Source organism: Fusarium musae, chromosome 5 (assembly GCF_019915245.1).
Source record: "Fusarium musae strain F31 chromosome 5, whole genome shotgun sequence".
In the NCBI taxonomy this organism is placed as follows: Eukaryota; Fungi; Ascomycota; class Sordariomycetes; order Hypocreales; family Nectriaceae; genus Fusarium; species Fusarium musae.
Genome location: NC_058391.1, coordinates 1326593 through 1352296, shown reverse-complemented (window position 1 = coordinate 1352296; position 25704 = coordinate 1326593). Strand labels below are relative to the sequence as shown.

At 48.8% G+C, this 25704-nt stretch overlaps 7 protein-coding genes across 7 annotated transcripts; 3 read left to right on the top strand and 4 right to left on the bottom strand.

Moving 5' to 3' along the window:
• Nucleotides 1-581: 581 nt before the first annotated feature.
• J7337_006811 (uncharacterized protein) lies at nucleotides 582-3338 on the bottom strand (the record flags this gene model as incomplete). Its single annotated transcript, XM_044824470.1, has 1 exon — nucleotides 582-3338. The coding sequence occupies one exon, from the start codon at nucleotides 3336-3338 to the stop codon at nucleotides 582-584; it is 2757 nt and encodes a 918-aa protein (XP_044680127.1).
• Nucleotides 3339-4097: 759 nt separating this feature from the next.
• J7337_006810 (uncharacterized protein) lies at nucleotides 4098-6066 on the bottom strand (the record flags this gene model as incomplete). Its single annotated transcript, XM_044824469.1, has 3 exons — nucleotides 4098-4513; nucleotides 4566-5861; nucleotides 5910-6066. The coding sequence occupies 3 exons, from the start codon at nucleotides 6064-6066 to the stop codon at nucleotides 4098-4100; spliced, it is 1869 nt and encodes a 622-aa protein (XP_044680126.1).
• A 1223-nt stretch (nucleotides 6067-7289) lies between these two features.
• J7337_006809 (uncharacterized protein) lies at nucleotides 7290-8333 on the bottom strand (the record flags this gene model as incomplete). Its single annotated transcript, XM_044824468.1, has 1 exon — nucleotides 7290-8333. The coding sequence occupies one exon, from the start codon at nucleotides 8331-8333 to the stop codon at nucleotides 7290-7292; it is 1044 nt and encodes a 347-aa protein (XP_044680125.1).
• A 7845-nt stretch (nucleotides 8334-16178) lies between these two features.
• On the top strand, nucleotides 16179-19326 carry J7337_006808 (uncharacterized protein; the record flags this gene model as incomplete). The annotated part of the gene is made up of 5 exons (XM_044824467.1): nucleotides 16179-16218; nucleotides 16275-18082; nucleotides 18129-18218; nucleotides 18269-18563; nucleotides 18611-19326. 5 exons carry the CDS (start codon nucleotides 16179-16181, stop codon nucleotides 19324-19326), a joined length of 2949 nt encoding a protein of 982 aa, XP_044680124.1.
• A 1153-nt stretch (nucleotides 19327-20479) lies between these two features.
• Nucleotides 20480-21391, bottom strand: J7337_006807 (uncharacterized protein; the record flags this gene model as incomplete). Its single annotated transcript, XM_044824466.1, has 1 exon — nucleotides 20480-21391. The coding sequence occupies one exon, from the start codon at nucleotides 21389-21391 to the stop codon at nucleotides 20480-20482; it is 912 nt and encodes a 303-aa protein (XP_044680123.1).
• An 877-nt stretch (nucleotides 21392-22268) lies between these two features.
• J7337_006806 (uncharacterized protein) lies at nucleotides 22269-23081 on the top strand (the record flags this gene model as incomplete). Its single annotated transcript, XM_044824465.1, has 1 exon — nucleotides 22269-23081. The coding sequence occupies one exon, from the start codon at nucleotides 22269-22271 to the stop codon at nucleotides 23079-23081; it is 813 nt and encodes a 270-aa protein (XP_044680122.1).
• Nucleotides 23082-23976: 895 nt separating this feature from the next.
• Nucleotides 23977-25653, top strand: J7337_006805 (uncharacterized protein; the record flags this gene model as incomplete). The annotated part of the gene is made up of 1 exon (XM_044824464.1): nucleotides 23977-25653. One exon carries the CDS (start codon nucleotides 23977-23979, stop codon nucleotides 25651-25653), a length of 1677 nt encoding a protein of 558 aa, XP_044680121.1.
• Between the last annotated feature and the right edge of the window lie 51 nt (nucleotides 25654-25704).

Here is a 25704-nt window from a genome sequence, read left to right as displayed (position 1 = left end):
CTTTAAGATGATTTCGAGTTACACAGCCATCCAGTCAACCTCAGACTTCTGTCAATTGCCTAATATTCTAGAGATCTATTAATTCCAGACCAAAATTTACCGTTCGAATTATTTTGAACGAATAGTTGGCCAACGTTGTTTTGCCTCTGATCTTCCTGACTCGTTGCATATATATCATCATTTCTTGCGGGACCATGAGGACCAACTTTGTCTATCACATCTCGTTCAGGAATAATATACTAGTACGTGTAGTAGAGTTCAAGACTGTATCCTAACAAGGTGAAGTTGGCCTGCTGATAATCTGCCCTTGAAGTATTGCATGAACCGTATTACTCTGTGGGCAGCATGCAGGGTGTCACGCCAGAGAAAGGGCAAAAATAGTCTGCAGTAGTTCATAAGTTCTATGTGATTTCCAACAATTGTATGATGGCAATGCTATTCAAAACACGGATCAACGCCTTCCATGGTTAATATACAGCTGGCTATCTACCAATCATGAAGCAACTTCCAAGTAGCAATGTTAACCCCCTTCCGCCCACGTATTTTTCCTTCTCTTACTCCTCATGACTGACTGCCCCGCATTATCGTAACATGTAAGAGAGATCCGGCAGATCTCGAAGAATATTCGCGACGATCTCGTCGTCTTTGGAGGACTCACCGACTGTTTTTGGTGGCGGAGGGACAGGTAGTGATACCGGCCGGGGCTTTGTAGGAGAGGCCATGTCTTTGAATGTGTCAACTGGCGTAGGAGCTTGTAGCTGTTGGCTTGCAAACATCCCATCTTCCTTTGGCCTAACTGGCTTGTTGGAATCATCGAGCAAACCCAAGCCCCATGAGTCCCATGCATTGACCTTGCTTGCTTGCTCAATTGTCGTTTTGGCCTTGTTTGATATCAGGTTTGCGGATGCAAGACTTGCCAGGGGCGACTGAGGTGTTCCCAAATCAAGTGTTGTGGATCTTGAATGGTTGGGAATCAAGCTCTTCATAGGGGATGCAGACAAATCGTCAGTAGTCGATCGAGAGTGGCTCGAAGCTATGCCTTGCAGCGCTGAAAGGTTCCAAGGGTCAGTGGACGATTGAGTGTCGTCAGGTGCAGAGGTTTGAGGAGGTAAAGGCAGAGCATCCGTAGAGGGACGGCCGTTGGTCACTATTTCGGCTTGCGGTGCACTCTGGTCTATGTCATCCAGCGGACTCGGAGCTGTAATTGAGGGCTGACTGGTATGGTCTTTGATGCCATTCGAGCTGGAATCCACAATCGCATCCATGGAAGTAAACCCGCCGTTTGTTTCAGCTGTGGGTGATGAAACCATGTCGCCCCAGTCATCATCGTCGTCATCCTCGCCCCAGCCTGCGTTTGTTGGGGGTTGTGCTAGAGGGGATGTCGGTGCTTGCGATACCGATACCGGTCGGTTTGTCGATAGAAACGAAGGAGCATTGAGTGGAGACTGCGGTTCCGAGATCGTAGGCGACGCTGGGAAATGTAAAGGTTGAGTTATAGATATAGGTCGGTTTGTAGGTTTTAATGGTATAGGCTTGATAGGAGAGGGGGGCTCCTCGGCGATAGATTGCCTTGGGGGAGATGCCAAAGGAGGTGCTTTTGTCTTTGACACGGGGGATGTTCTCGTGGCCTCAACGGGTGACGTTTCAACTGATGACCTCGGCTCACTTGTGGTCAAAGTGCGAGGCACAGAAGAGGGTGCAGCGGCAGTTGGCGAAGGAATGGGATTGCTACCCCATCCAAACGCTGCAGCTGTAGGCGACGCTACGGTTCCTTTGGAAGCTGCTGAAGCATGTCTCGAATGATTCTTCCTCGCCAAAAGTTCAGAGATTGAGATCTCGGTGGATGGCGCCGATGAATCCCAGTTGAAGATCTTTGCACCAGCTGCACCACCTCTTCGGCCCAGAACAACACGGCCGGTGATTGAGTCTTCCTCCATCCATCGCCTGACAATTCTGATTGCCTGGTCACGCACCTGGGAGTTACCCCAGCCAACGCGAACATAGTTTTCGTCGTCTCCCAAGTTGTGCTTCCGCATCGAACCAGGTCTCGACATGAGATACCATGCTTTGCGCTCCGAGATGGAAGTGAAGCTATCGTCGATAATGACATCGGGAATCGGCTCCGGGGATGGGAAGCTCGTTTCGACTGACGGAAAGATATTATCAAGCTTTGTCATGTCAGTTGAGAATGGTTCCGAGGGTGGTTTTGGTGGCGCTGGTGCTGGTTCGTTGGGTGTCGCTTCATGGCTTGCCGTGTCAGTTGTTGCTGCTGTTGGCTGTTCTTTGGAAATTTCAACTCTAGATTGTTTAGCCTCGTCTTGTTGTGCCTCCTTCATTGGTGATTCGAAATCCGACCATGAGTCTGAGTCTGTGTGCCCTTGATCTTCATCCTTGGGTGACCCTGCAATTCCATTCTCCATCGCATTCTCGTCTTGATCTAGGGTTCCTTCAGACACGATCTTGACTTTCGCGTCTGGCTCTGGTTGAAGTTTCGACTCCTCTTCCACTTTCACTTCAATCTCATCTTCTAGCCCAACTTCAAGTGTCTCATTCGACTCTTCCTTCAATTCCTCCCCCGCCCTAACCTTCACCTGTAAATCCTCCTCAATTCCATCTGGTTCGTCGAACTTCATGTCAATCGTGACATCCTGCACCGAAGCATTGCCCGACACCTTCCGCATGGATGGATCAATGGGTGAAGCACTATGGCTGCTCTTTGCCATATCATCGTACATCTCCACCAACTCAGAAACCTTATTGGAAGATTGTCGCAAAGTAGGCGGTCTTGTTCCACGCTGCAAAGCTGGTCTAGGTACTCCACTCGGTGAATCCGGTCGGCCTTCATCTTCGATCCGTAAAGGACTTAGGCTCCTGTTCGAAAGCGCCGGGTCTGGTTGCTGCCAGATATCTGTTGGGTTCTCTTTAAGTGACCGCGCAGGTGACGGTGTCCTCGTCGCAACACGCCCTAAAATCGGTCGCAGTCCTTCACCAAGACTAATCGCTGAATCTCCGTTATCCTCCTTTCGTAATCGTGCCGTATCAAACGTTGGCGAGCGTCCCCATGGATCCGGAGCCGGCGATGGCAACCTCGAACCAGCTGGACTACCCCCTATAGGGCGCAAACCAGGACTTCTGCCCCAGCGTGGGCTGTTATCTTTACCCGCCTCGGCCCATCCGCCCCATGCATCATCATCTTCGTTCCATGGCGTATGAGCAGGCGAAACGCGCTGTGAGCTGCCCGAGTGGTCTGCAGTGAAGTGCGCATGTGGCGGCGGCGCGGGAAGGTCTATCTTCGGTGGCTCGTCGTTGGTCCAAGGGGAACCCCAGGGATCCTCCATGCTGGGCGAGCGCACATGTCGCGCTGCCGATGACAGGAGAATGAAAAGAGAGAATTAATGCGAGCGAGTGATGTTATTGTGATCGAATTATCATTGCGCGCGGTCGAAGGAATGTGCTGAGGTAGCTTAGAAGCTTAGAGTTCCGAGGCGCAAGAGGCAAGCTTTCGTAATCGCCTTCAGAATGGAGGCAATGGAAAAGAGGGTTCAATGATCGAGCGCCACGAACCCGATATATACAGCTACAGTTTGACTCGTGGCTTAGAATCGGCACGAGTCGCTGAACTTGACGAGATGTAGAATAAATCGTCAAGTTGTTTGGTTTGGAGGAATGAGGAACAGTTCCATAAACACGTCCACTATTATTCGTGGATCCTGAATCTTCAGGGGCGCGCGGTCCCCCAGGTCTCTAATTTGGCCCCGCAAGCTTCCGCCATCGCCATCAGGAGCTCAGACAGAAATGAGACTCTAATTGCTTTGAATTTCCAAAACAGTCACTAACTTTGACACAATGCAGGAATTGTTGCTAGATTGGTAATCTTTTCGCCAACTCGAATAGTATGAGGGTATCTACTTCATGTCTATCGCATGCAATGCCAAATACCTCGGCATCGTCCTGATGCTTTGCTGTAAAAATTGTACATCAAGCTCCTTTTTCCATCCCAATCAATTCCATGAAGCAATCCCAAGCAGACCTGTCACTCCGACGCTAATATTCAGCACAAAAAATTATCATGTCGTTTCGATTCTCCCAGTCAATATTCATGAGGCAATCTCATGTCCACTCTTCAGCGCCCACTCCTTAGAGCGCCCTTTACCGATCTTCTCTGCCACCAACTCTACGGTATTCTTCACCTCAGTGCGAGACACGTCGTCCCGAAATTGATGGTAGAGAAAGTCGATAATTCCAACCTTGGATAACGCTTTGTTGCTCAAAATAGCTCTCTTCACGTCATCAAGTAGCTCAGACTTGACGAGCTTTGGTGGATCACCACCGGTGTGGCCGTTACTGCCTGTCAAAGCTGAAAACGCGTTGGCAGGCGTAGGAGGAGGGGGCATCTTGCTGCTACCATCAGAGGCCGCTGTGATTTTCGTAGGCTTGAGCGTCTTGTTCTTGACTTCAGGTTCCCAATATTCCGTTGAGAATGGATCAATGCCCCAGGTTTGCTGAAGTCCATCTGAAAATATGTCAGTAGTTGCTCATTTCACTTAGGTCCAATTGAGACTTACCGTGCATGAACTCCATCCTGTGATCGTAGATAACCTGATTTGCCACGGTGCCTCCATTCTCAAAACAGATCCCGGTGCTGTCTGGCTCAATGGTATTTGCAAAGATTCGTCTAGATAAACCAGCATCTTCCGAATCATCCAAAAACTCATCCATGTCATCTTCGTCGTCCATCTCCTCTTCATCATCGTCAACATCGAGATCCTCCCCTTCTTCTTCCTCCTGCCACTCGGCTTCCGAATCATAGTCGTAGTCAAGGGGTAGTCGTCTTGCTGTTGGCGTTCGGGCTAGCTGGCTCATGTTGAGCCTTCCAAGCACGAATGGCTTGAAGGTCACAGTTCCATAGTAAGGGGGGCGCACGTCTTGTGAAAACGATATCACCTTCATGGGCACTTTGGAAAGCTTCTGGCGGGTGTCTCGCATGATCTTGTCAACATGCTCAGGGCCCGCGTTTTCTGCCTTTTCTGTCTCTCTGAAGACTTGCTCCATGATGTGCTTAACTGGATGATGGAGTACGCCTCGCTTTTGAGGCTTGCTTGGCAAACAAAAGAGTCGAGCCGGGTCGAACCGAGAAGGGTCCAACTCTCCAGCTCGTTGGCCGCCAATACATTCATCTAGAATCTTAGATTTAACCTCGCGTGTTTCGGTGTCCATCTCCGGCCCAATATGGGCAAGTCGTGTGTTATCCTTAATGAAAAAAGGCTTAAATATTTTCTCGTATTCGGTCTTTGGTAGGTTGTTCGCAGGTTTTGCTGGGCTGAGGTCTCCTGGCGTGGCATTTTTAGGTTGAGTCATGTCGCCAGTTTTCTTGGGAGTGCTCGGGACCTTGAAAAAGGAGCCGAGTGTTCGTTGCTGCCGAGCCTTCTTTTCCTCTTCCTCTTCCTTTCGCTTCTTCTCGTCGTCCTTGCGTTTCTTTTCCTCTTCCCTTTGACGTCGTTTCTCTTCACGCTCTTTAGCTTTGGCTGCCTTCTCAGCTTCAGCATTAGCTTTCTCAACTGCTCGGATAGCTGCTTTCTGTTCACGTTCTTCTTTGAGTCGAGCATTCTCCTTCTCCTTTTCTGCCTTCTGCCTGGCACTTTCCTTTTCCTTCTCGGCCCTTTCAGCAGGTGTCAATTTCTTTCTCTTTACCAGAGTGGTAGCAGGTTTCGATGCCGAATTGATGGTCTTCTGTGTGATTTGTGTCTTGACTGGTGTTTGAGGAGACGGAGACAGGCGGGGAGGAGTGCTTGTACCAGGATCACTCAGTTCTGATGAAGCTGGCGATGGGGCTCTTTCCCCAGATAAAGCGGAAGACAATGCTGCAGGCGATTAATATTTATCACAACTGATGCGTTTCCTAGACTTACCAAATTCTCCACTTAGTTGATCAGAAGCCAGAGGCAGCAACTTGATGTCTTCTGCAGTATCTATTCCATCATTATTTCCCATGAACTCATCGTGACTTCTCTTACGGCCAGTAGCCTCAGATTCTTGAATGTTCGGTGAAAGTTCGTAGAGGGGCATGGTGCTTTATTGCGAGCTAATCTGCTCGATTTCGATTCGCTCAAAGCGAAAAGGTTGTCGTGTCGTGCGAAATATGAAGGTGACGATCAGTAACGATCTTTGAGAAAGGTAGTTGTTAGGTATTGTGAGTAGGCAGAGATCATACGATTAAAGGTCAATTAAAAAGAATTAAAGGAAAGGCACAATCATTCCGTATGGTAAAGCTTGGTTTGAAGCCTGAGGTTGTTTGGAAAGATGTGAATAATCTCTTGGGTAGGTGCACGAGATCCGCAGGTGGCATGAAGCAACCAAGTTGAAAGGGAAGCCCTCCTCCCCAAAGGAGATCAAAGTTAATTGAAAGCGCGACCCGACGCGTCGATTTGGCGCCTTAATCTTTAAGTGGGCAATTAACAAACGCGCTGGGAGGTGTGACAGGGAAGGCGCGGCTAAGCCTCGGCTATGCTTGTTTCCAGGGTCTCTGTGGCTGTGCTCCGCGTGGCAGCCTGAACGCCTCAACCGCTTGCGGCTAACCTGCTAGTTCGACGATCGACATGCCAATTTCGACAAATTGCCATCCACATCCAACATGGGGATCCCCAGTGATATCATTAAGGGGGCCCGATCTCGTAACAGCAACCGAGAATGAACGATTGGTGCCGCTAAGGGACCAGAGTGAAACGACCAGATAACCAAGTGGACGGTAACGTCACTGGAGCCCTGACATACATAAGAGTTTACCAGATATGGATAACACGAGAGGGAGCCGATCTTAATTAGATCCACAGAAAATTCAACTTCACAGGGAGTCAGGCACAGAACTGTCATGGTTATTTGAATCCCCCTTGTTCTCAGTTGAGATCATGAGGTGGTATTAAGCATGCTTTTATCTTGAATCCTGGCTATAGCAGAGGGCAGAGGTATCTTCTTCAAACATTATCGGTATGTCAGTCAACGACAGTGGAGTCCCCGCTCCAGATGCACACTTCGACCATTCAAGAGGTGTGAGATGATAATAGCGAGAGATTGGAAAAGGAAATTCGTAGGGTGTGACGTCCCTGAAAACGATAGGTAGTGTAGAAAAGCAAGCAGTAAAACAATGCTGGAACGCCGGCCAATGCAAGCCACCTCCTGATACGAAGTGTACTGTAACGAATGATGGAGAAAAGTAGCCTCCTCTTGGCTCATGGTGTCATGATATAGTGGTTTATAGCCAGTTGGAGTTTGTGTCGCGTGAAAATTCCACCTTAATCAGGGTTGGCAATGAAAAGGCGGCCAGAGGTAAGGGTAGATGTTCGCTCGTCCACACTTCCACGTCTCCTCAGTTCATCTGCTGACTTGACACTCTTCTCTCGAGTAAGAGCCGAGTGCATGAGAGAGTTGGAGGCCAATCTAGGTGCATTACTTAACTCTCCCACATTATCGGCGCGTTCACCACTGCTGCCACTCGCCATGCTGCGAGCCTTGCCGCTGGCAGCGTCATCGACAATGTCTTCAGGTGTAGCCTCCACCAAGCTGCCGGTACGTTCAGGTGTGTCACCAGGACTCCACCTTCGGCTATGCTGGCTGCCCATGCCTCCTGATGTACGGTAGGCAAGGTTTCGGCGGCTGCTGGTAGTGCTGCTTCGTCCGCTGCTCCCCGTTCTACGGTGGTGAGGGCGGTTTCCGGCATTTTCGTCTTCGCTGCTCTCAGCCTCAACTTCAGTAGCGCTAAGTCGCATTGGCACACCGCCAACACCAACGTGGTTCTCGCCAGGAGCGTAACCGACGACTGAGTTCTTTCCGTGATGTCGAATCTTGGGGATCTTAGCGGCGACCTTATTTGTAGTACTGAGGCCGGTGCTTGTTCTTGCTCCGGCTCCACCGGAAGCACTGCGTGATCCACCAACGACCTCGAGAGTTGCTCGCATCTTTGCAGCTCGTTGTTGTGCTAGCAGTCGTGGGTCTTCATACTGGGAGCGATCACACCACACGGTACCCTTTTGTTTCCGGAGAAGAGCGACATAGCTGGAGGGTTGGCTGCTGGCTCCGCCTGAGCGGCTAGATGTAGAGCGACGAAGCTCGGATTGTGAGGAAGAACGGTAGGCGGCAGGAGGAGGGATGCTCGAGGCGGTGCTGAAAGTATTTACAGAAGGTGAGCGACGGTTCTGTGAGAGATTGGGGCCCGGTTGGGCAAGGTGAGATGTTTGAAATTGCATGGGAAAGGCAGTTGATGAAGTGGTTCGTGTTCGAGAATGTCCGTAGCCGACTGTCTGGTCGATAGGCCCTCTCATGGCCTGGGGTTCCAACATGACCAAAAGGACCAGGCGACGTCGAGGGGGGACGCCAGGTACTTTATGTGTTTGCTGCTCACGGGTAGCGGCGTCTGTCCGAGAGTAGGGAGAGAGTTTGGCCCCGTCGGGCGCGGCTGGGAGGGTTATAGAGGGAGCCGAAAAAAGTGAGACTGAGCTGAGTAGCGCGCCAGAAAGCGGGGCGAACGAGCCAAAAGGCGAAGGACGGCAGTGTGAGTGTGACGACAGCAGTGAGTAATAAAGATGCCCCAAGTATCGTGAGTATTGGAGGTATAGATATAGATGTACCAATATGGGCAGATCTGGTGTTTTGTTGTTTATATGTGAGAGAAGAAGAGAAAGCAGCAGTGGATGGTGGGCAGCGGCGCCTACTGTACCTAAAGAAGGATTTCGGTTTCCCGTCAGTGAGCACTGGCAGTGGCAGCCAAGCAGTCCAACGTTGCATGGGCACCACGGAGGGGAGCCAAGCGGAGGGCACCTTAGGTTAGGTGAGGTCCGGGTGGGCTTACTGGGTTCCAGCGCTAGTGGGTGGTAGCCTGCAGGTGGATCACCGCTAGCAAGCGGACGCTTTCCATGAGGTGAATATTGACATGAGGTCAAAGGGCGAAGCATGTTCAGCGCGAACAAATGCGCTGGAAGCGGCTGTCTGTACGGGAATTGCATGTACCTCTATGATGTCGAGCTGTAGATCGTCAATTCTTGGCCGCCGAGACCAGCTGTCTTGGCCTATTGCAAAGGATCATTGGTCTCCGCGTTGGGGATATTACAGGACGCAGATTGGGGGTTCAATTCTGGCCGGAAAGGAATTGATGTTTCGGGATGATTGCTCGTGAGAAAGGAAAGAGAATGTGGAACATGGGGCGTTATCGTGACTGAGGCTGGTGATGCTGCTGCTTCACTCTTGTTACATCCGTCTCGTCACCGACGCTTCCCATCAATGCTGAATAACTTGATTTCTATCCAATGCCTTGGTCTGCAACAGATTTGTTGGCACGTTATTAAAATGCTGGTCCTTAATCGCCCATCATCAACCTCTTACATCGCCTCCTACACTCCCCAGTTTCAACTCCAACTCGAGCAACTCGTGCTAGAACAAGTCAGCCCTGGCGTCCCCCAAACGTGGGCCAGCTGAAGGCACACCACCGAAGAAGAGCCTGGTTCATTATCCAATCAGACCCTGCAATCGACCGTGATGTCATGTTCTTGCATGCAGGGCCAAGTGGGTACACACAGGTAGCTAAGGTTGATGTCGACAAGGCCTGGTCTGGCCGGGCTGCTCTAACTATCCCCGTACTCGTTTCGTAGGGCAGCAGCCGCTTGTTGCTGAGGCGCGCTTTTGTCTCTCAATTCTGAAATGAACTGAACCAGACTAGCATTGCATTGATTAACCTAGCAGATAAGCGACGGGAAAGAGAATAATCACAAATGCGATGACTGGGGGGCTGTGGTAATCTCCATGTCGCAACCAACCGCGATTTGAATTAGAGTGATTCATCCTTGCAAGAGAAAGAGTCACCTATTCCATTATTTCTTGGTTAACTCGCAATCGCCTCTGAGAGTCTCTCAACTCACACACCCCTGCAACACATCTGTAGTGGCTGACAATGCGTCAAATAGCATGCCACGCCCGCCGGGGAGGCCATTTGCATGAAGGCATGCTGACGAGACCAACAGTCAGGGTGATGTGAGCATCTCGAGACATCTAAGGCGATGTCACTTTCATTGTCACCCTCGCAGAACTGAAGTTACAGTGCCTACTGAACCGACATGGGAGCCCCTACTGCAGCACGCATTGAGCCGCGCCAAGAACTGCCCTTCTTTTGCAATCCCTAGATCGGGATGCAGGTGGGGGTTTGGAGTCACTTTTGTGTACTCGCAGCACAGTCATCGAAGACAAAGTCCCGCGAAAACCTAACTTTTTAGTAGATTGCCTTTATTAAAACTCAGCTGCCATAAGCGGTTGGCTCAAACTCTCATCTCTCTCACAACAGCTGCAGCCACTTTAGACTCAATACTTGAAGGCATCTCGATGAAAGCGTTCCAATAGAGGCTCTCCTTACACTTGTGCCCCGCGTGAAGGGTACCGCAGGAATTCGATAACGACAAAGAAGCTTCAAAACTGGAACATATGACCCAACACAAAAAAGGGTAGCACGAGAAAAGTCGATGTGACCCTTGAGGAACAGTCATGCCGCCTAGTCAATAGCAGGGACAGCTTGGATTGGCTAAACGCACAAACATCGGCATGGTGATTCATTATCAAGCCCACGCTCAATTGCATTGTTACTTCAGATAAGGGAGGGCTAATGGGAAAACATACCATTGAGAAATTACATGAGCCAGCTTCATTGAGACAAAATCCAGGCACAGCACCACCAGAGTTGTTAGAGGTGTAGAGCCTTAGCTATTGGATGGACCCCGAAAGGCATGGGATTCAACTAAATTCCCATGTGATCCAATCGTCTATCTATTCAGGCGATTGTCTTGACCATGTATGCGGAAAGTTCCTAGACTCAAAAGGGCTCCCCAGAGGGCATCTTGGCCAATCTCAAGGCCCATGGGCCTTGAAGTAACTTCCCATCCATAGATCCAGTGCAACCTCAACCTGGCTGCAGGCGGCCGCAGTACATACATAATACATTGTACGGCCAACCCATCGCCTGGGACCTAGAATTCAGTTTGGCGTGAACTATATGCGGGAGAATTCGATTTTGACAACTGGCGTTCAAAGGGTGAGGAATATCACCACGAGTGGCTTTTGAGGCTTGTTTGTCAACGGCTGAGAGAAGATGGCGTTCATGACAGTTGATGGCTTCACTGTATTCCCCTCCTCCATATTTTGCCGACAAATGCAAATACCCTTGCATCAGTAGAGAATACCACTTACAGTAGCCTAGGATTACAAGACCTTACTCAGACCATACGTGGAGTTCATGTAAGCGCATTGGTGAGCTTCCCTACAGATTGATCCTTGTCGAAGAAAAAGAACCCCTTCATGGTGTCGGATGAACTGATGTTTTCTGGTAGGAGTTTTGGGGTACAACCTCGCTTCTGAGAAATGGATCGCATCTCAGTTCTTGACTCTTCTCCTCTATTCTCTTCTCTCAATTGATTCTCGACCAAATCATCTCCCCGCTTTCTCTTTTGCATATAGCGCAGCCTTGTAAAGCTGAGCTTAATTCAAACTCTCTCACCGGGTTTTAGACCTGCTGCAAGGACACGTCTTATCTCTCAGTTGATTGACTGACCGTCTCTGGCTCTGGCTCTGGCTCTTCAGCCCACTCTGCTGCTGTCCTTCAGTTCAGCTCCGTTTGACTCCGGGGACTGGGGAAACTGCATGCTTTCATAGACCGGCCCCGACCCCAAATGCAAGGATGTGCAGCGGGCGGGGCACCATTGCATCACCGCAATCGTTGTAATGCACTTACTGATCAGTGAGTACCATTGTGGATATCTCTCTGATCTGTCAGAGGCTTCATTTGATAGGAACCGAAGCAGGTAAGCAAGTGACCTTGACGTCTGATTCATCAGATCATCCTGCATCTGCGTTAATCACCAGCAAAACCCATTATCGATGCAGCCACCGGTCGATATATCGGGCAACGGATCGGGAAATCATTCCCATGTTTCTGATCCCATTCATTATCCAATTGACCCTTACCAGACTCATACCATGCACTGTTAATTAGTTCATTGGAAAATATATCCATTTCAAGTCACGTCACGTAAGCGTCAGCCCAATCCTGATCCTTTCCCTTCTAGGCGCCGATTTCCCTCTCTCGGAAACGACTTCTTCACGTTGTCATTGATTAAAAAAAAAAATGTCCCGAAAGCCACAACTTACAATTGAGTTCTTGGTTAGGTAGTTATTAGCTCTAGTATCCGTTTTCGCTTCGCCTGGCTTCGCTTGTAAGCGCGAGTTTCTCCATGTACGTGGGGTGCCAGTCGGCCATGGCCGTGTGGGCTGGCTGCTGGCTTGCATGCACCAAAATGAGTTGAGAGAAGAGAACCACCACTAACACAACAGTAGCAGAAAACTTGAAATAGTGTCGCCTTGGCCGGAATCTCTTTGGCCCTCAAGGCCTGTGAGGGAAGAGTCCCTGACAAAACTGATCCATAAAAATGCGCCGTGTTACCGACTCGCCAAGACCATGGAAACTCGAATCCGCAGATGCAATGCATGTTCCATCTCTTCGAGCAGTGAGTGAGGTAGTGAGGGTCCTTGTCAAGGCCAAGGCTGTCAATGTGAAGAAGAGCCTCGTTTCTCATGCCGCCACTACACTTGCAGAGATCCTCACATCGTTGGATAATCTCCCATCTGGGAATCTGGTGGCGAATCTAATAGAAAAATCCTCAATCTCGGTCCTTTATCGTCTCTCAGACCTCTTCTTGAGCGGATATCTGGCTGCCGAAAGTCTGGAGCGTTCGAAATCAGTCCGCGCCGCTCCAATGAGCCCAGTAAAACTTGAAAACTATCAAGCTAACCTTGCGCCTTGAGCTTAAAGCTACGAGGGAGCCGCAATGGATGGACGCCTAGGGTTTAGCTGATTGGTCTGACAACTCAACCTTTCTCTTTTCCATCACGCGAGATAAAGAGAGTTGAAACTTGGCTGCGCTACAGTAGTCAAAGCTCTGGCTATGTGCCTGAATATCCGTGATGGCTTCCTTGGTTTCCCGTTGCCAAGGCCCACAGAGTCTTCCAGTATCCTGGCACAACCTGGTCTCCGAAGCTTCCGCCAAGACCAATTCTGCGGATGAAACATCAGGAAGCGATAAGAGTCAGGAAATAATAGAGAACCAGGGCCCATTGACAGCTCGCGATCTCGATCTCGTAGCCATCGTTCCATGATTTTCCGTTTCTAAACCTCGCTCACTCTCGGCAGGATAATTCCTCCATTGCGACTAGGCAATCCCTGTCGCAAATCAATAATTCTTATTTCATGTAAATTGGCATTCACATTGAAACTTTCATCAACCAGTGGAAGCTTGAGGAAATCGTCACGTTTTCCAGTTTGTAACACGGCGTCATGCAGGAATATCTGCCGGGGGTCTCAGCCCGTTCAGGAATGTGCCGTTCTCGAGGGTGTGTAAGAGAATTACAATCCTCATGTATAGACAAGGTATATTCCAACTTGTCATCGATATAACACTCTGTTTTAAGTTGCAGGACCCTAGAGCTTCGGGCAATGGGATGCGCATGTAGTATCGTGAGAATGCGATTTACAACATAAGCAGGATTGGGGTGGTAATATCGAAACGCCACACAGAATAACAAGTTTGGCTTTCGCTCTTGGTTGAGTCTCGATCTATTCATGATCGTGAGTTGGCAATGCTGACCGATGAACTTGAATGTGCTTAATCGAAGGCACCAGGAACAAGGAACAAGGCTTCACAAGACTTCAGCTTAAGCAAGTAAACCAATATCGATAAGCCGTGTGTTGTTCGCTGAGTGGTCATCGAAAGCCCATACAGGCCTCAAGCTTTGCAAGTCCAGTCCCTAAGCTGCAGTGACGCACTTCACACAAGTTTTTCCCGGGATGCAGTTCCGCTTAAGCTGAAAAGACGCCCATGTCATAAGCAACTAGCCTAGCCACATTTCCAGCCATGGTACGTGCATGGTAGCTTGAGGCAGATCTTCACGGGAACCAAATTCGGCTGAGAGACAAAGCTTTCGATTCGCCGAACAAGTGTTTGTAGGTTGATGCGAGGTCTTATCTCAATCACACCGATTGATAGATAGTATGGGTGAACGATGCGGGGAACACTGTTTCGTTTTTCGCATTGGCAACCGGAACTGGCATTTCCAATCATCTCATTCGTCAGAGCTTCCGTGGTTGTCGTGATGGCATTGCTCGCATGATGCTACAGTTTGTTTACTTTCTACCCAATCGACTCGGATGCTCGGCAGCCATACTATGTTACCAGGTAAAACATGTCGATCAAAACAAATGCTTCTGAGTTTCACCATGCTGCAGTTTTGTTTTCGTGATGCATTGGCTGAATCATGCGTCGTTTATACGTCTAGTCTATTCAAAACATTCCTCACTTTGTCATGACAATGGATTCTTGAGCGTTAAACCGTTGATCCGGCGGCCCAGTCACCTCGAGGAACATGTCTTGGACAACACAGCACACGTGGTAATAATGAAGTCATTAATGTCACTAAATGAAGATATGGATCGGACGGACTTCACTTAGTGGGTTTCTAGAGAGACTAGGAAAGTTCAAGCTCCTAAAGTCGATCAAACGTTGAGCCGGTGCTTGGCGAAGAAACCCGTGTAAGTCAGGTCTCTGTTGAGGGAGTAATAAGCCCCTCAAATCTCGATGCCATGAGGTAAATAAATGTTGATAAAACTCTTTCCGTTTTCAGATTGAATGAAGCCTCCGCTGATAATCTAGTAGCCATGAGTGGGTATTTCGAAGCGCTCCTAGGTGATGAGGCTCAAGACAACAAGTGCAACTCGCAAGTGTGAGCTCCTAAGTTGCTTCGTCCTGATGGAGACCATAAAGTAACCTCATTTTAACTTTTTTGTCTCCTTCGGCCTTGAGGAATTTCGATTTGTCCTTGAAATTGTGTGTGTCTATTCTCGCCGACTCGTTGTTGCACACGGGGCCGTTCCTGAGCACTATGAGTCAACAGTAGCACAATGTGTTCAAAACTTCAGGAACATCATCTTTTCACCATCATTTAGGTCTGATCATTTCCTCTTTTCGATGACCTTGCGATTAACACGTCAGCAAGAGTTATGTTTCGGCTGCGTTGTCTATGATAGATCAAAGCTCGGCAGAGTCGGATACTACACCGCCGGGAGTTTACTGAAGCGTTTTTCTAAGCTTTTACAGAGCATAGACAATAAGGTTCGTCTTGTAAGCAAGTTGTGTAACGGGTAGAGTAGCATCGAGGGAAATAGAGAGCATATGTCACAACTTTGATTATGGAATACATACACTCAGCGTCGTCTGTAACAGTTTGGCAAGTATGCGTAGATCCTCGCATCGTTGTGCTAGTCAAGAAGCCAGTTCTATGAGACTGCAATTTCTAAGTAAACATCGGAATACAGTCAGATATATTTATGTAACATGGTAGTTTGCATCACCATCTGAGGTGACAAGAAACTCTATTAAGTTCAACGTTGAGATAAGGTTGGGTGTACACGTCGAACGCCAAACCTAGATATCAACGGTTGCGCCGTATAATTCTAAAAACCAGTTTCAAGTCTTATGTGAGATCACTCTTATTTCTTTTGTATTCCTTGTGATCATTATTCATTCAACAACTGGATACTAACTTAACAGCTGGGGGCGGCAATAACCCATTCGTTAGATCGAGCTGTAAGCCAGTTGCGGTCTCCGAACTCAAGTTCAGGTTAGCAAATAAGAGCTGATTCGCACAGTCAACTTCCTTGAGACTTGAAATGCCCAAGCATCCTTACCCTTATTTGGGTTATTCTCATCGTCGTCTTTCACCTCAACCAAAACTCAACTATCTTGTGTAGGGTAATTCGGCACCTAATTACCTTACCCATGCTGATGCGGAAGACATTCCCCGTCTTGGCTAGCGGATTCGTTTTGTTTCTCTTTAGTGAGGACCTCGTGCACTGACGTCAAAAGCAATTCATTCGTTCATCTGAACTCAAAGCTCTCGACCCTAGTGGTCGAATCCATTCATGATCACCAGGGAGGGGCACGTTGACGGATTCGACGCGATCCAACAAATTTTCCACGAGCTTAATTAAGCCCAAGCTTTTTTACCCCTAACTTAGATTATTTAGCGACCTTCATCCCATCCATTTCTAGATGCTGCAAGTTTATAGTCCTCTTATCGTTGGGCTATGAGCAGCTGTCATGAAGTTCGCCAAGGAGCTCGAGCGAGAAGCTGTGCCTGGTAAATACAAAAGAATTATCTTGTAGATTGGAAATAAACTAACTTTGAACCTGCAGAATGGCGCATCAAGTACCTCAACTACAAACAAGGGAAGAAGCACATCAAAGCTGTCGGTAGAGCTCTTGCTCGTGCGAATGGAACACCTCGAGGTCTTGGGCAGCTTCGCACTGGCACATTTGCTTCGCCTGCGACACCGCGACAACCATTTACAAGAGAGAACACGGCCTTGAATTCTGCAACAATTCCATCCGTAGCAGCCGTTGCGCCCCCAAGGTCGATCCCCACGCCGCGAAGCAGAGCCGCCGAAAACGAGTCCCTCACAGATTCGGGCGACAACCGACACTATGGAAGCTTTGTCAATACACCACCTGAGCCGTCGCCTTTGGCCGGTGGCGCCAGACATGCCGAATTCCAATTACCTGCACCCGCGCTGAAAGTTCATGACCATGAGAGCGACCTCCCCGGTTCACCTGCTACTGTTGGGCCCTCCGAGGCGATGCGACGAAATATTCAGCGAATTGATCCTCGACGAACATCATCAGCCAGTGTCGTGTCGACAATTGCATCCCCGGACGTAAACAATTCGACCAAGAAACCATCAGAATCCGGTGTTCAGGATTCGCCTTCTCACCTCCGACGACTATTTACCCACCAATCAACAGCAAAAAGCGACCGCAGAGTCGATATCAATATGCAAAACTTCGACCTGGTTAAGGAGAGGGAGCGAGAGTTCTTTGATTTCCTCGATTCCGAACTCGAAAAGGTTGAGAGTTTCTACAAGATGAAGGAAGGACAGGCTGGTCAGAGGCTGGATATTTTGAGAGTACAGCTTCACGAGATGCGCAACCGTCGAATTCAAGAGATGGCCGATGAGCGAGCCCGCGAGGAGAATCCCCAGAAAAAAGGAACCCATGACAGCGCCAATGGCAAGCTCAATGGGATCATGGATCCTATCAAGTCCAAGATATTCCCTATCGGACCCAACACGAAGGCGTTGCAGAAGATGAACACGACACCCAATATCAATGGTGGCGTTGTCGGTGACGCTGAGAGAGACTACATCCGTCGCCCAACCCAACACGAGGTCTCATACCGCACAGCAAAGCGCAAGCTCAAACTCGCACTTCAAGAGTTCTATCGTGGGCTTGAATTGCTCAAGTCATACGCAATGCTCAACCGCACGGCATTTCGAAAGCTCAACAAGAAGTACGACAAGGCTGTCAATGCTCGACCCCCTTATCGTTACCTAAACGAAAAGGTCAACCAGTCATGGTTTGTCAACAGCGATGTACTCGAGGGACATATTCGTACGGTGGAAGACCTGTATGCTCGCTATTTCGAGCGCGGTAATCACAAGCTAGCCGCTGGCAAGCTCCGCAGTCTGAACAAGAAGCCTGAAGACCAGTCAATTGGCATGTTCCAGAATGGTCTACTCATTGGCACTGGTGCTGTGTTCGCGATCCAGGGTCTTATTTACGGAGCACAGTTGTTGTACGATGATGATGACGAAGTACGCGTGCGGACAAGCTATCTCCTGCAGATCTATGGAGGCTATTTCCTCATGCTCTATCTGTTCTCGCTCTTCTGCATTGATTGTTTAATCTGGAACCAGAACAAAGTCAACTACCCCTTCATCTTTGAGTTCGACCAGAGACATCATCTAGACTGGAGAGAGCTGGCTCAATTCCCAAGTTTCTTCTTCTTGGTGCTGGGCCTCTTCATGTGGGTAAACTTTAGTAGATATGGCGACCCGGACATGTACATCTACTATCCGGTCATTCTTATCTTCTTTACTATGGTTATTTTATTCTTTCCTGCTCCTACGTTGTTCTATAAAAGCCGGCGCTGGTTTGCATACTCTCATGTAAGTCTCCCCTTGCTCGTTATTGAAACCTGCTGACATGAGCCAGTGGCGTTTGCTCTTGGCTGGGCTCTACCCCGTCGAGTTCCGTGATTTCTTCCTCGGAGATATTTACTGCTCACTTACATATGCTACTGCAGTAAGTGCGAAGAATCAAGACTGAAAACGAGGAATTACTAACAACGACAGAATATTGAACTGTTCTTCTGTTTATATGCCAACTACTGGCAGAATCCGGTGCAGTGCAACTCTAGCCACTCGCGGGCCCTTGGATTCTTGACTGCCCTTCCGCCCATTTGGCGATTCTTACAGTGCCTTCGTCGATATAAAGATACACGCAATGTCTTTCCTCATCTAGTCAACGGTGGCAAGTATACGGCGACTATAATTGCTGCTGTAATGCTGTCTTTGTACCGTATACATGATTCCGACATGCATCTTGCTTTATTCATTACCTTTTCGACCATCAACAGTATCTATTGCTGTAAGTTGCTTGCCTCATCATCTGCAAACACTTCTGACCACCAGCAGCTTTCTGGGATCTTTTTATGGATTTCTCTCTTCTTCAACCTAATTCAAGGCACTGGTGTCTTCGAGATATCCTTGCCCTGAAGCGACGATGGCTGTACTATTTCATCATGGTGGTAGATCCTATTCTTCGGTTTGCTTGGATCTTCTATGCTATTTTCACCCACAACACCCAACACTCCACCATCGTCTCATTCATGGTCGCCTTCATGGAAGTCACCCGTCGAGGCATGTGGACTCTCTTCCGCGTTGAGAACGAACACTGCGGAAACGTCTCTCAGTACAAGGCCTCTCGCGACGTGCCTCTCCCCTATAGAATCGAGCCCCTTATTGCTCGTACCAGTATGGACAGCACCGCCCCCAGCCACCAACCCGATGACACTGCAGGTATAGCCTCACTCGAAACACCCTCCCGCCTTGGCACAGCCGAGTCCACCGCCGTCTCAGCCGGCCAAGCAGAAGAAGGCTTGTCTCGACGCAGAACAGGAGGAGCGGCGCCCCCACCACCACCAAAACGCACATTCTCACGCATGCTTGCCGAAGCGCACAAGCAGGACTTTGAGAAGAAGCGCCGCCCTCTCGAACAGACCAGTGAGGACCCTGCTGCTGAGCTGGGACAATCCGACGATGAAGATGATGCCGACGAGGCTGTCAGTCTGCTGGAGATGTCGGAGGCTGAAGATTTAGCACGAGCATCTTCGAGTTCGAGATATCGTTGATTTGGTTCTGGCCTGGTATTCGATAGATTGGTTGCATACACCTGGTAAATTGTTCAGCATAGCTAGTTTAGATACCCCCTATACATATCCTACACACATTCGCATACACATGTATTGTTTGATTACAATAACTTAGAACTGGAATTCTCATATTGGTTCACTTGGAAAGCAATTGTCAATTTATATTTTGCCCCTGGGATCATTTGGGCCGTATTACATACCTACCTTGGGTAGGTGTCAAAATAAACTCCGCAAAAGGTATCCTAAACTTATGCTAAATTTAGTCTAAACTTATACTAAGTTACCTAAGTCTTTTTGTCATTTAGGATCGAGGTCCCGAGTTTTCTTACCCCCTAGCCTATCTACCCAGCCAATATCGATTCCCGGTTGTCGTTGAAGGGATTGGGTGACCATCAAAGCTTGGCGACAACGACGTGCATGACCTTAGGCATATCTCATAGAGCGCGCAGGGTTTTATCCAGTTCGGTGAGTTCTTGAATATTGGTCACGCCGTATAGGTAGCTAAAACCTAACACTTTATGAATCATCGGGCGATGTCAAAAGACTGATGGGTTTATTCAAGGCTGACGACAAGAAATAAAATAAGAAAACAAAAGGTCAATCACGAAACTTGCGTTATTGGAATATATGTACCGAGTTTATTCCCAGCGAAAGATACCACCCGATATTATCCCCGATTGCCCATATCAAAGCCACTGGATCCAGATAAGCCATTTCCCAAATAGCAGAAGAAAAAAAAACCACCCGAAAGAAACCATAGTGACTGTCCTATCTGAAAGTAAATATAGCAACTGTCCCGTCCTAAATCAAGAGACAAAACATATAGAGAACCCATATCCGCAAAGCAAACGCCAAAAAGTTTCACCACTTCCAATCTGGTATGTAGTTCCATCGATCCCATTGTCCCGAGATATCGACCCAAGAGGCGAAAATAGCCCACGCCCAATTCGTTTCATAGACCGATGAGTGCCGAAAGGTAACTATCCAACGGGCGCATGAGGAGCATGCACCGGATGGAAGAACCAATGCGACACTCACCGGTTTGCTGATAATCTGAAACACCCATCTCCAATCCTTCATCTCGAGCGAAGTGATGCCTCTACCCCTTGCACGATTCTGAGATCTGCCTCCACTACCTTCTTGAAAATAGCGAAGACCGACTCGGGCTCAGCGAGTTCGACGAACTCCGGCGGGGGGGAATAGCTGGGGACGACATTCCGGCAAATCCAGCCTTTGCAGCACGGATGATGTAGTTTCTGGACGATATCAAGATGCGGTTTTTGTTGAATTCCCGAATCCGGGCCCGCTCGCAGCGCTCCCATTTCGAGAGAGCGCGGCGCTTGAGGTCCTCAATGTCCTCATCCGTATTCCACTCGACATATTGCGCGGCGGCAATCTGGTTGCTATCATCTTTGATGTCAAAGCTGACTTTTTCTTCTCCTTTGCCGGAGGCGATGCCGACCCCGAAGAATGCTGGCTGATGCTTAAGTCGAACCTCGTACCTCCTGCGCCGTTTGGTAGGCGATTCGCCGTCCTCCTCTCTCTTTCTCTTGTTCTTGGACGCTGGCAGATCTTGGGACCATCTGCCGATATTGATGCGAGTCTCGTCTTTGTCCCTGTCTCTGGGCTTGAGTGGCATGTCTTCAATGTCTGCAGCACTCGACCAGTCATTGAACACTTCAGAGAAGAAGTTTTCGCGATCCTTCGAAGAGAGGCTAACCTTTTCAGGTGGGGTGTTACCGTAGAGCTCGGGCTTCACCGTCTTCACCCATTTCTGGAGGTTTTCGGCGAGATTGAACTTTTCATACAGACCGAGGTCTGTGAGACTGTTCAAGAAACGACCGCCTGGGCGCGATGTAAGGTATCCGCCATCTGCCTCAAAGTCCTCGAGACGGGTGCCTATGACAAGGGGGGGGAGACTGCCAGGCTCTTCCTTGATATTGGGCGCTATGCTAGCATGGTCAACCTGAACGGAGTCTGCAGGAGGCAGACCCGGATCAGTTTGACCAGCTTGGCTGACATCTCCTTTCGTTTCTTGCGTCATTGTCTGAAGTTTGGCGCAGAAGAGGCGAATATCGTCTGAGTAGGAGAGAGCAACGGGGTGCACGAAGGACGACAGGGAAGAAGAGAGCAACGGGGTGCACGAAGGACGACAGGGAAGAAGAAAGCAACAGTGTGCGCGAAGGACAACGAGAGAGAAGAGAGCAATGGGGTACACGAAGGAGGCCAGAGGCTGAGAAAAGGTCAGGACTGAAAAGGTATCACAAGAGGGGGGATGATGAGGAGGTGTGGCAGAGGAGGAGAAATGAGAAAGGGCGAAAGAATATGAGGGTGGAATTTTTATGAATGCGTGGAGAGGAGTGCAGGCGGAAAAGGTAGAGACGAAGGGAAGAAGTGATATCATGAACAGGCTAGAAAGCCGAAGAGAGGAGCAGCAAGAACAGGGAGACAATAAGGAGACAATCGCGAAAAGGGGCTACATTACGCTGCGTAGATATATTTACGTTACTAAGCTTCTTTAATATGGATCAGTTAGTGAAATAACATGAAGTTTCTAAAGCTCTCACGTTTATTACCATTTGGATTTTACCTCTGAGATCAACCATCTCATGGTAGATTATGTTGGACTTTACGTTTGCAACGACCCTTCCGGGTCAACAGGCAGCGCCCATGACACTCACCTTTAGGTAGTGAACAGTATAAGGAAGGCAAAGCTTTCACACTTATTCTCCATGATAATAGAATTTATTAGAAGGATAGATCATCGCACAAGTAGAATCTACATCAAAACGCATCTTATATCTCCCCATGATATTATTCATGTCGTTCATCTCTCTAAGCATTGCTAAAAAGATCAGAAAAGTCGATTCTAAGAAGACTTAGCTTTCTCCCAATACGCGTATAATCGAAGAAGAGGCAAAATGGCTCATCAGAGCATCGAGGTGGCATTTACTCCCATCAAGGGCGCCGAGCTAGAAGACTTCCTTGGAGACTCTAATGTTACCACCACTCGCGCACCTCATGCGTTCATCACACACTACTGCCATCTAACATACTTAGAAAGGCACTGCCTAAGAGACCTACTTTTTGCCTGGCTCGAGGTTTCCCACAACACCACCGACCTTCTCAGTCTCTGCCCAATCACACGATCTCAACGCGAGTCCTTCTTCTCCAGCATCTTCTCTGACTGGGATCCTCGCAAACCTACCTGCAGCCCAGAATACATACCTTATATGGAAACAGACGGACAGTTTGAGGTTGGCGTATGGAGCCGAGATCTCCCAGCCTCGAGCGAGGAACCCGAACTTGCCCGAGATGATGGCGAGCAGGAATCAACTCGTCAACTTCCGACAGCCAGGCAGGCTGGTCAGAAAGCGTTTATAGTTCCCTTAATTGACGACAACGGCAAGAAAATCGTGATCACATTCCTATATGTGGACGCTGATGGCAAGTTCTGTCATTATCCACAGTATGTAACTTTCAAGCCGGGCTTGACTCATGAAGATGCCTACATGCAAAGTATCAAAGAGTACGACGAGATCAAGATTTCCCGGGCTTATCAATACAATATCGAGGCCATAATTGACACTGCTCGTAAGCGAATCGTCAAATATTGCGATGACGGGGTTATAGGAGGTCGACTGCCCGTAACGGGCCACAGAATCCCTACACGGGTTGATTTCGACCCGATGTTGCCCAAGATTGAGAGCGGTGATGCCTGTTGGGAGACATGATACGCTTGCATCAGAAACAGCTTGCCCTGTGCTAGAAGCGATCATATCATGAAAAGGTTTGTCATAGGTCGGTCGATTTGGGGCTGGTATCCGGCTACTTAATTGCATGTCATTGGTATTAGCCTGGAACATGCTCCTCTTATATCCACTGCTCAGGTTTGGTCTGAAGCTCCCCGAGCAGAGAATGATACCTACGATGGCGTAACCCTAGGAAAGCAATGAAATGCTTCTGGTACATAATCTTTTCTGCTTGTGCGCGGGATTATGATACTGAATGCGATAGAAAGTATCGTGCGATTGTCGCAACTTATGCTTTGAGTTCTGTGAGGACTAGGGTACTCGATGCCGGCTCAAAATCTATCTGTCTTTAAGAGCCAAAATGAAATGGGATAGCGATATGAAATATAATGCTGTATGCTTTTGTTCATGGCATAGCATTGGTGTAGCTCCAGTGTTGTCATCGATTCTGACGGATTGAAGGAAGATTAATTATTTTAGCTATGAAGAATAAATAAATAAATGAAAAAGCATAGTGCTGATAGAAGTGCCTTGTCATGAGGTAGAATATTCTTTTAGTGGATGTTAATATAATGTGTACTTTACCTAGAGGCCTTATCTAAAGGTTGATGAGGTGAAGTAGGTAAGTTTATATTTCGGTTGTCCTTATCTCGCTTGACACATGACACATGTTCAGGTTACGCAGTGCATTGACCAGGTGACCTATCCGTACCTAGCTCCGAGATCGTTGCTACCTACCTAGGTAAGTAACTATAGCTCAACCTTGACAACATTCAACCAAGCATCGATAACTCTTACCTTTCACCGATCCGCCTTTCGACCTTTGACAACAAGTCTCATTTACTTCTCCAGCTTGCACATAGTTTCATCCCCTAAAATGACTCAGGTTACGCCTGCAATGCTGAGCGCCCGCGCTTCGTCGCTATCATTGCGACAACAAGCGCTATCGTCGTCAGCTACGCTCAACAACAATGCGACAGCGCCCCAAAAGCCCGAATCGAAGCAAAATTCCAAGAACTTTATCATTTCAGATATGAAGGGCCGTGATACAAAGGACAACCGTGTTTGCGCTTCGTGTATTACCAAGCTTGCGCCTGATGAAGTCGGTCAGGTGAACTGGCACCTGGAGGCTGGCCAGGCCTGTAAACTGTGCCAGGTTGAGAAGATGGACCCTGAGTGTTTTACCAAGCCCTTCTGCGACTTTCTTCGGGAGAACCCTACGATTTTCCACACCGTCGATTACTTTGAGAACAAGCTGAAGGCGCTTGGATATGAGCAACTCTCTCCTCGCGATAACTGGTCGGGCAAGATTCAGCCTGGTGGCAAGTACTGGGTCACTCGCAATGGGAGCTCTCTTATCGGTTTCAAAGTTGGTAAAGCATATAAGCCTGGGGATGGTGTTGCTATGATCGGTGGCCACATTGATGCTCTCTCCGCGAAGCTCAAGCCCGTTAGCACAAAGCCTGTTAAAGCCGGATACATTCAGCTGGGAGCTGCACCCTATGCTGGAGCCCTGAATGCAACCTGGTGGGACCGGGATCTCAGCATTGGTGGACGGGTTATCCTCGATGATAAAGAAACCGGAAAGAAGATTGTCAAGCTTGTGAAGCTAGATTGGCCCATCGCCCGAATCCCCACTCTCGCGCCTCATTTCGGAGTCGGTATGATGGGAAACAACAATGCTGAGACTCAAGCCGTTCCTATTATTGGCCTAGAGAGCTCACAACGTCCGTCTACCGAGGCTCTCGGACCCGCTGGCTCCTTTGTCAACACTCAACCCCCGCGACTGGTTGAGCTCATTGCCAAGGAACTCAACATCCAATCTTATAGTTCGATTGTCAACTGGGAACTCGAACTTTACGACTCTCAGCCCGCTCAGACTGGTGGCCTAGATCGGGAGTTCATCTTCGCTGGTCGCATTGATGATAAGCTCTGTAGTTGGGCAGCCCTTACCGCTCTCTTGGCATCTTCAGAAAACAGCGACGAGGGAGGAATCAAACTCGTCGCCCTTTTCGATGACGAAGAAGTAGGCAGTTTATTGAGGCAAGGCGCTCGTGGTAACTTTCTTCCCTCTGTCGTTGAAAGAACTGTCGAGAGTCTATGTCCAGATGTATATGGGCCAGGACTTCAAGGGCAAACATGGTCTGCAAGCTTCCTCGCGTCTGCGGATGTTACACATGCTGGAAACCCCAACTTCCTTGAGAAATATCTATCTGAGCATGTGCCGGAGCTCAATGTTGGCGTAGCCATCACCTACGACTCCAACGCTCACATGACCACGGATTCTGTTTCTGCTAGCATTATGGAGCGGGCAGGGGAGCTTGGTGGATGCCGGACACAGAGATTTCAGATCCGAAGCGATTCAAGAAGCGGCGGAACCATTGGCCCAGCACTAAGCAGCATGATAGGCGTTAGAGCAGCAGACGTGGGCCTTCCACAACTGAGCATGCACTCGATCCGCGCCACCACTGGTGCATTGGATCCCGGCCTGGGTGTCAAGTTCTTCAAGAGTTTCCTTGACAACTGGGAGAAAATTGACGCTGAGTGGCACTAGTGTGGGAGGTAAGGGCGTTTGATATTTGATTCAGGGGCTTTGTTTTCGATA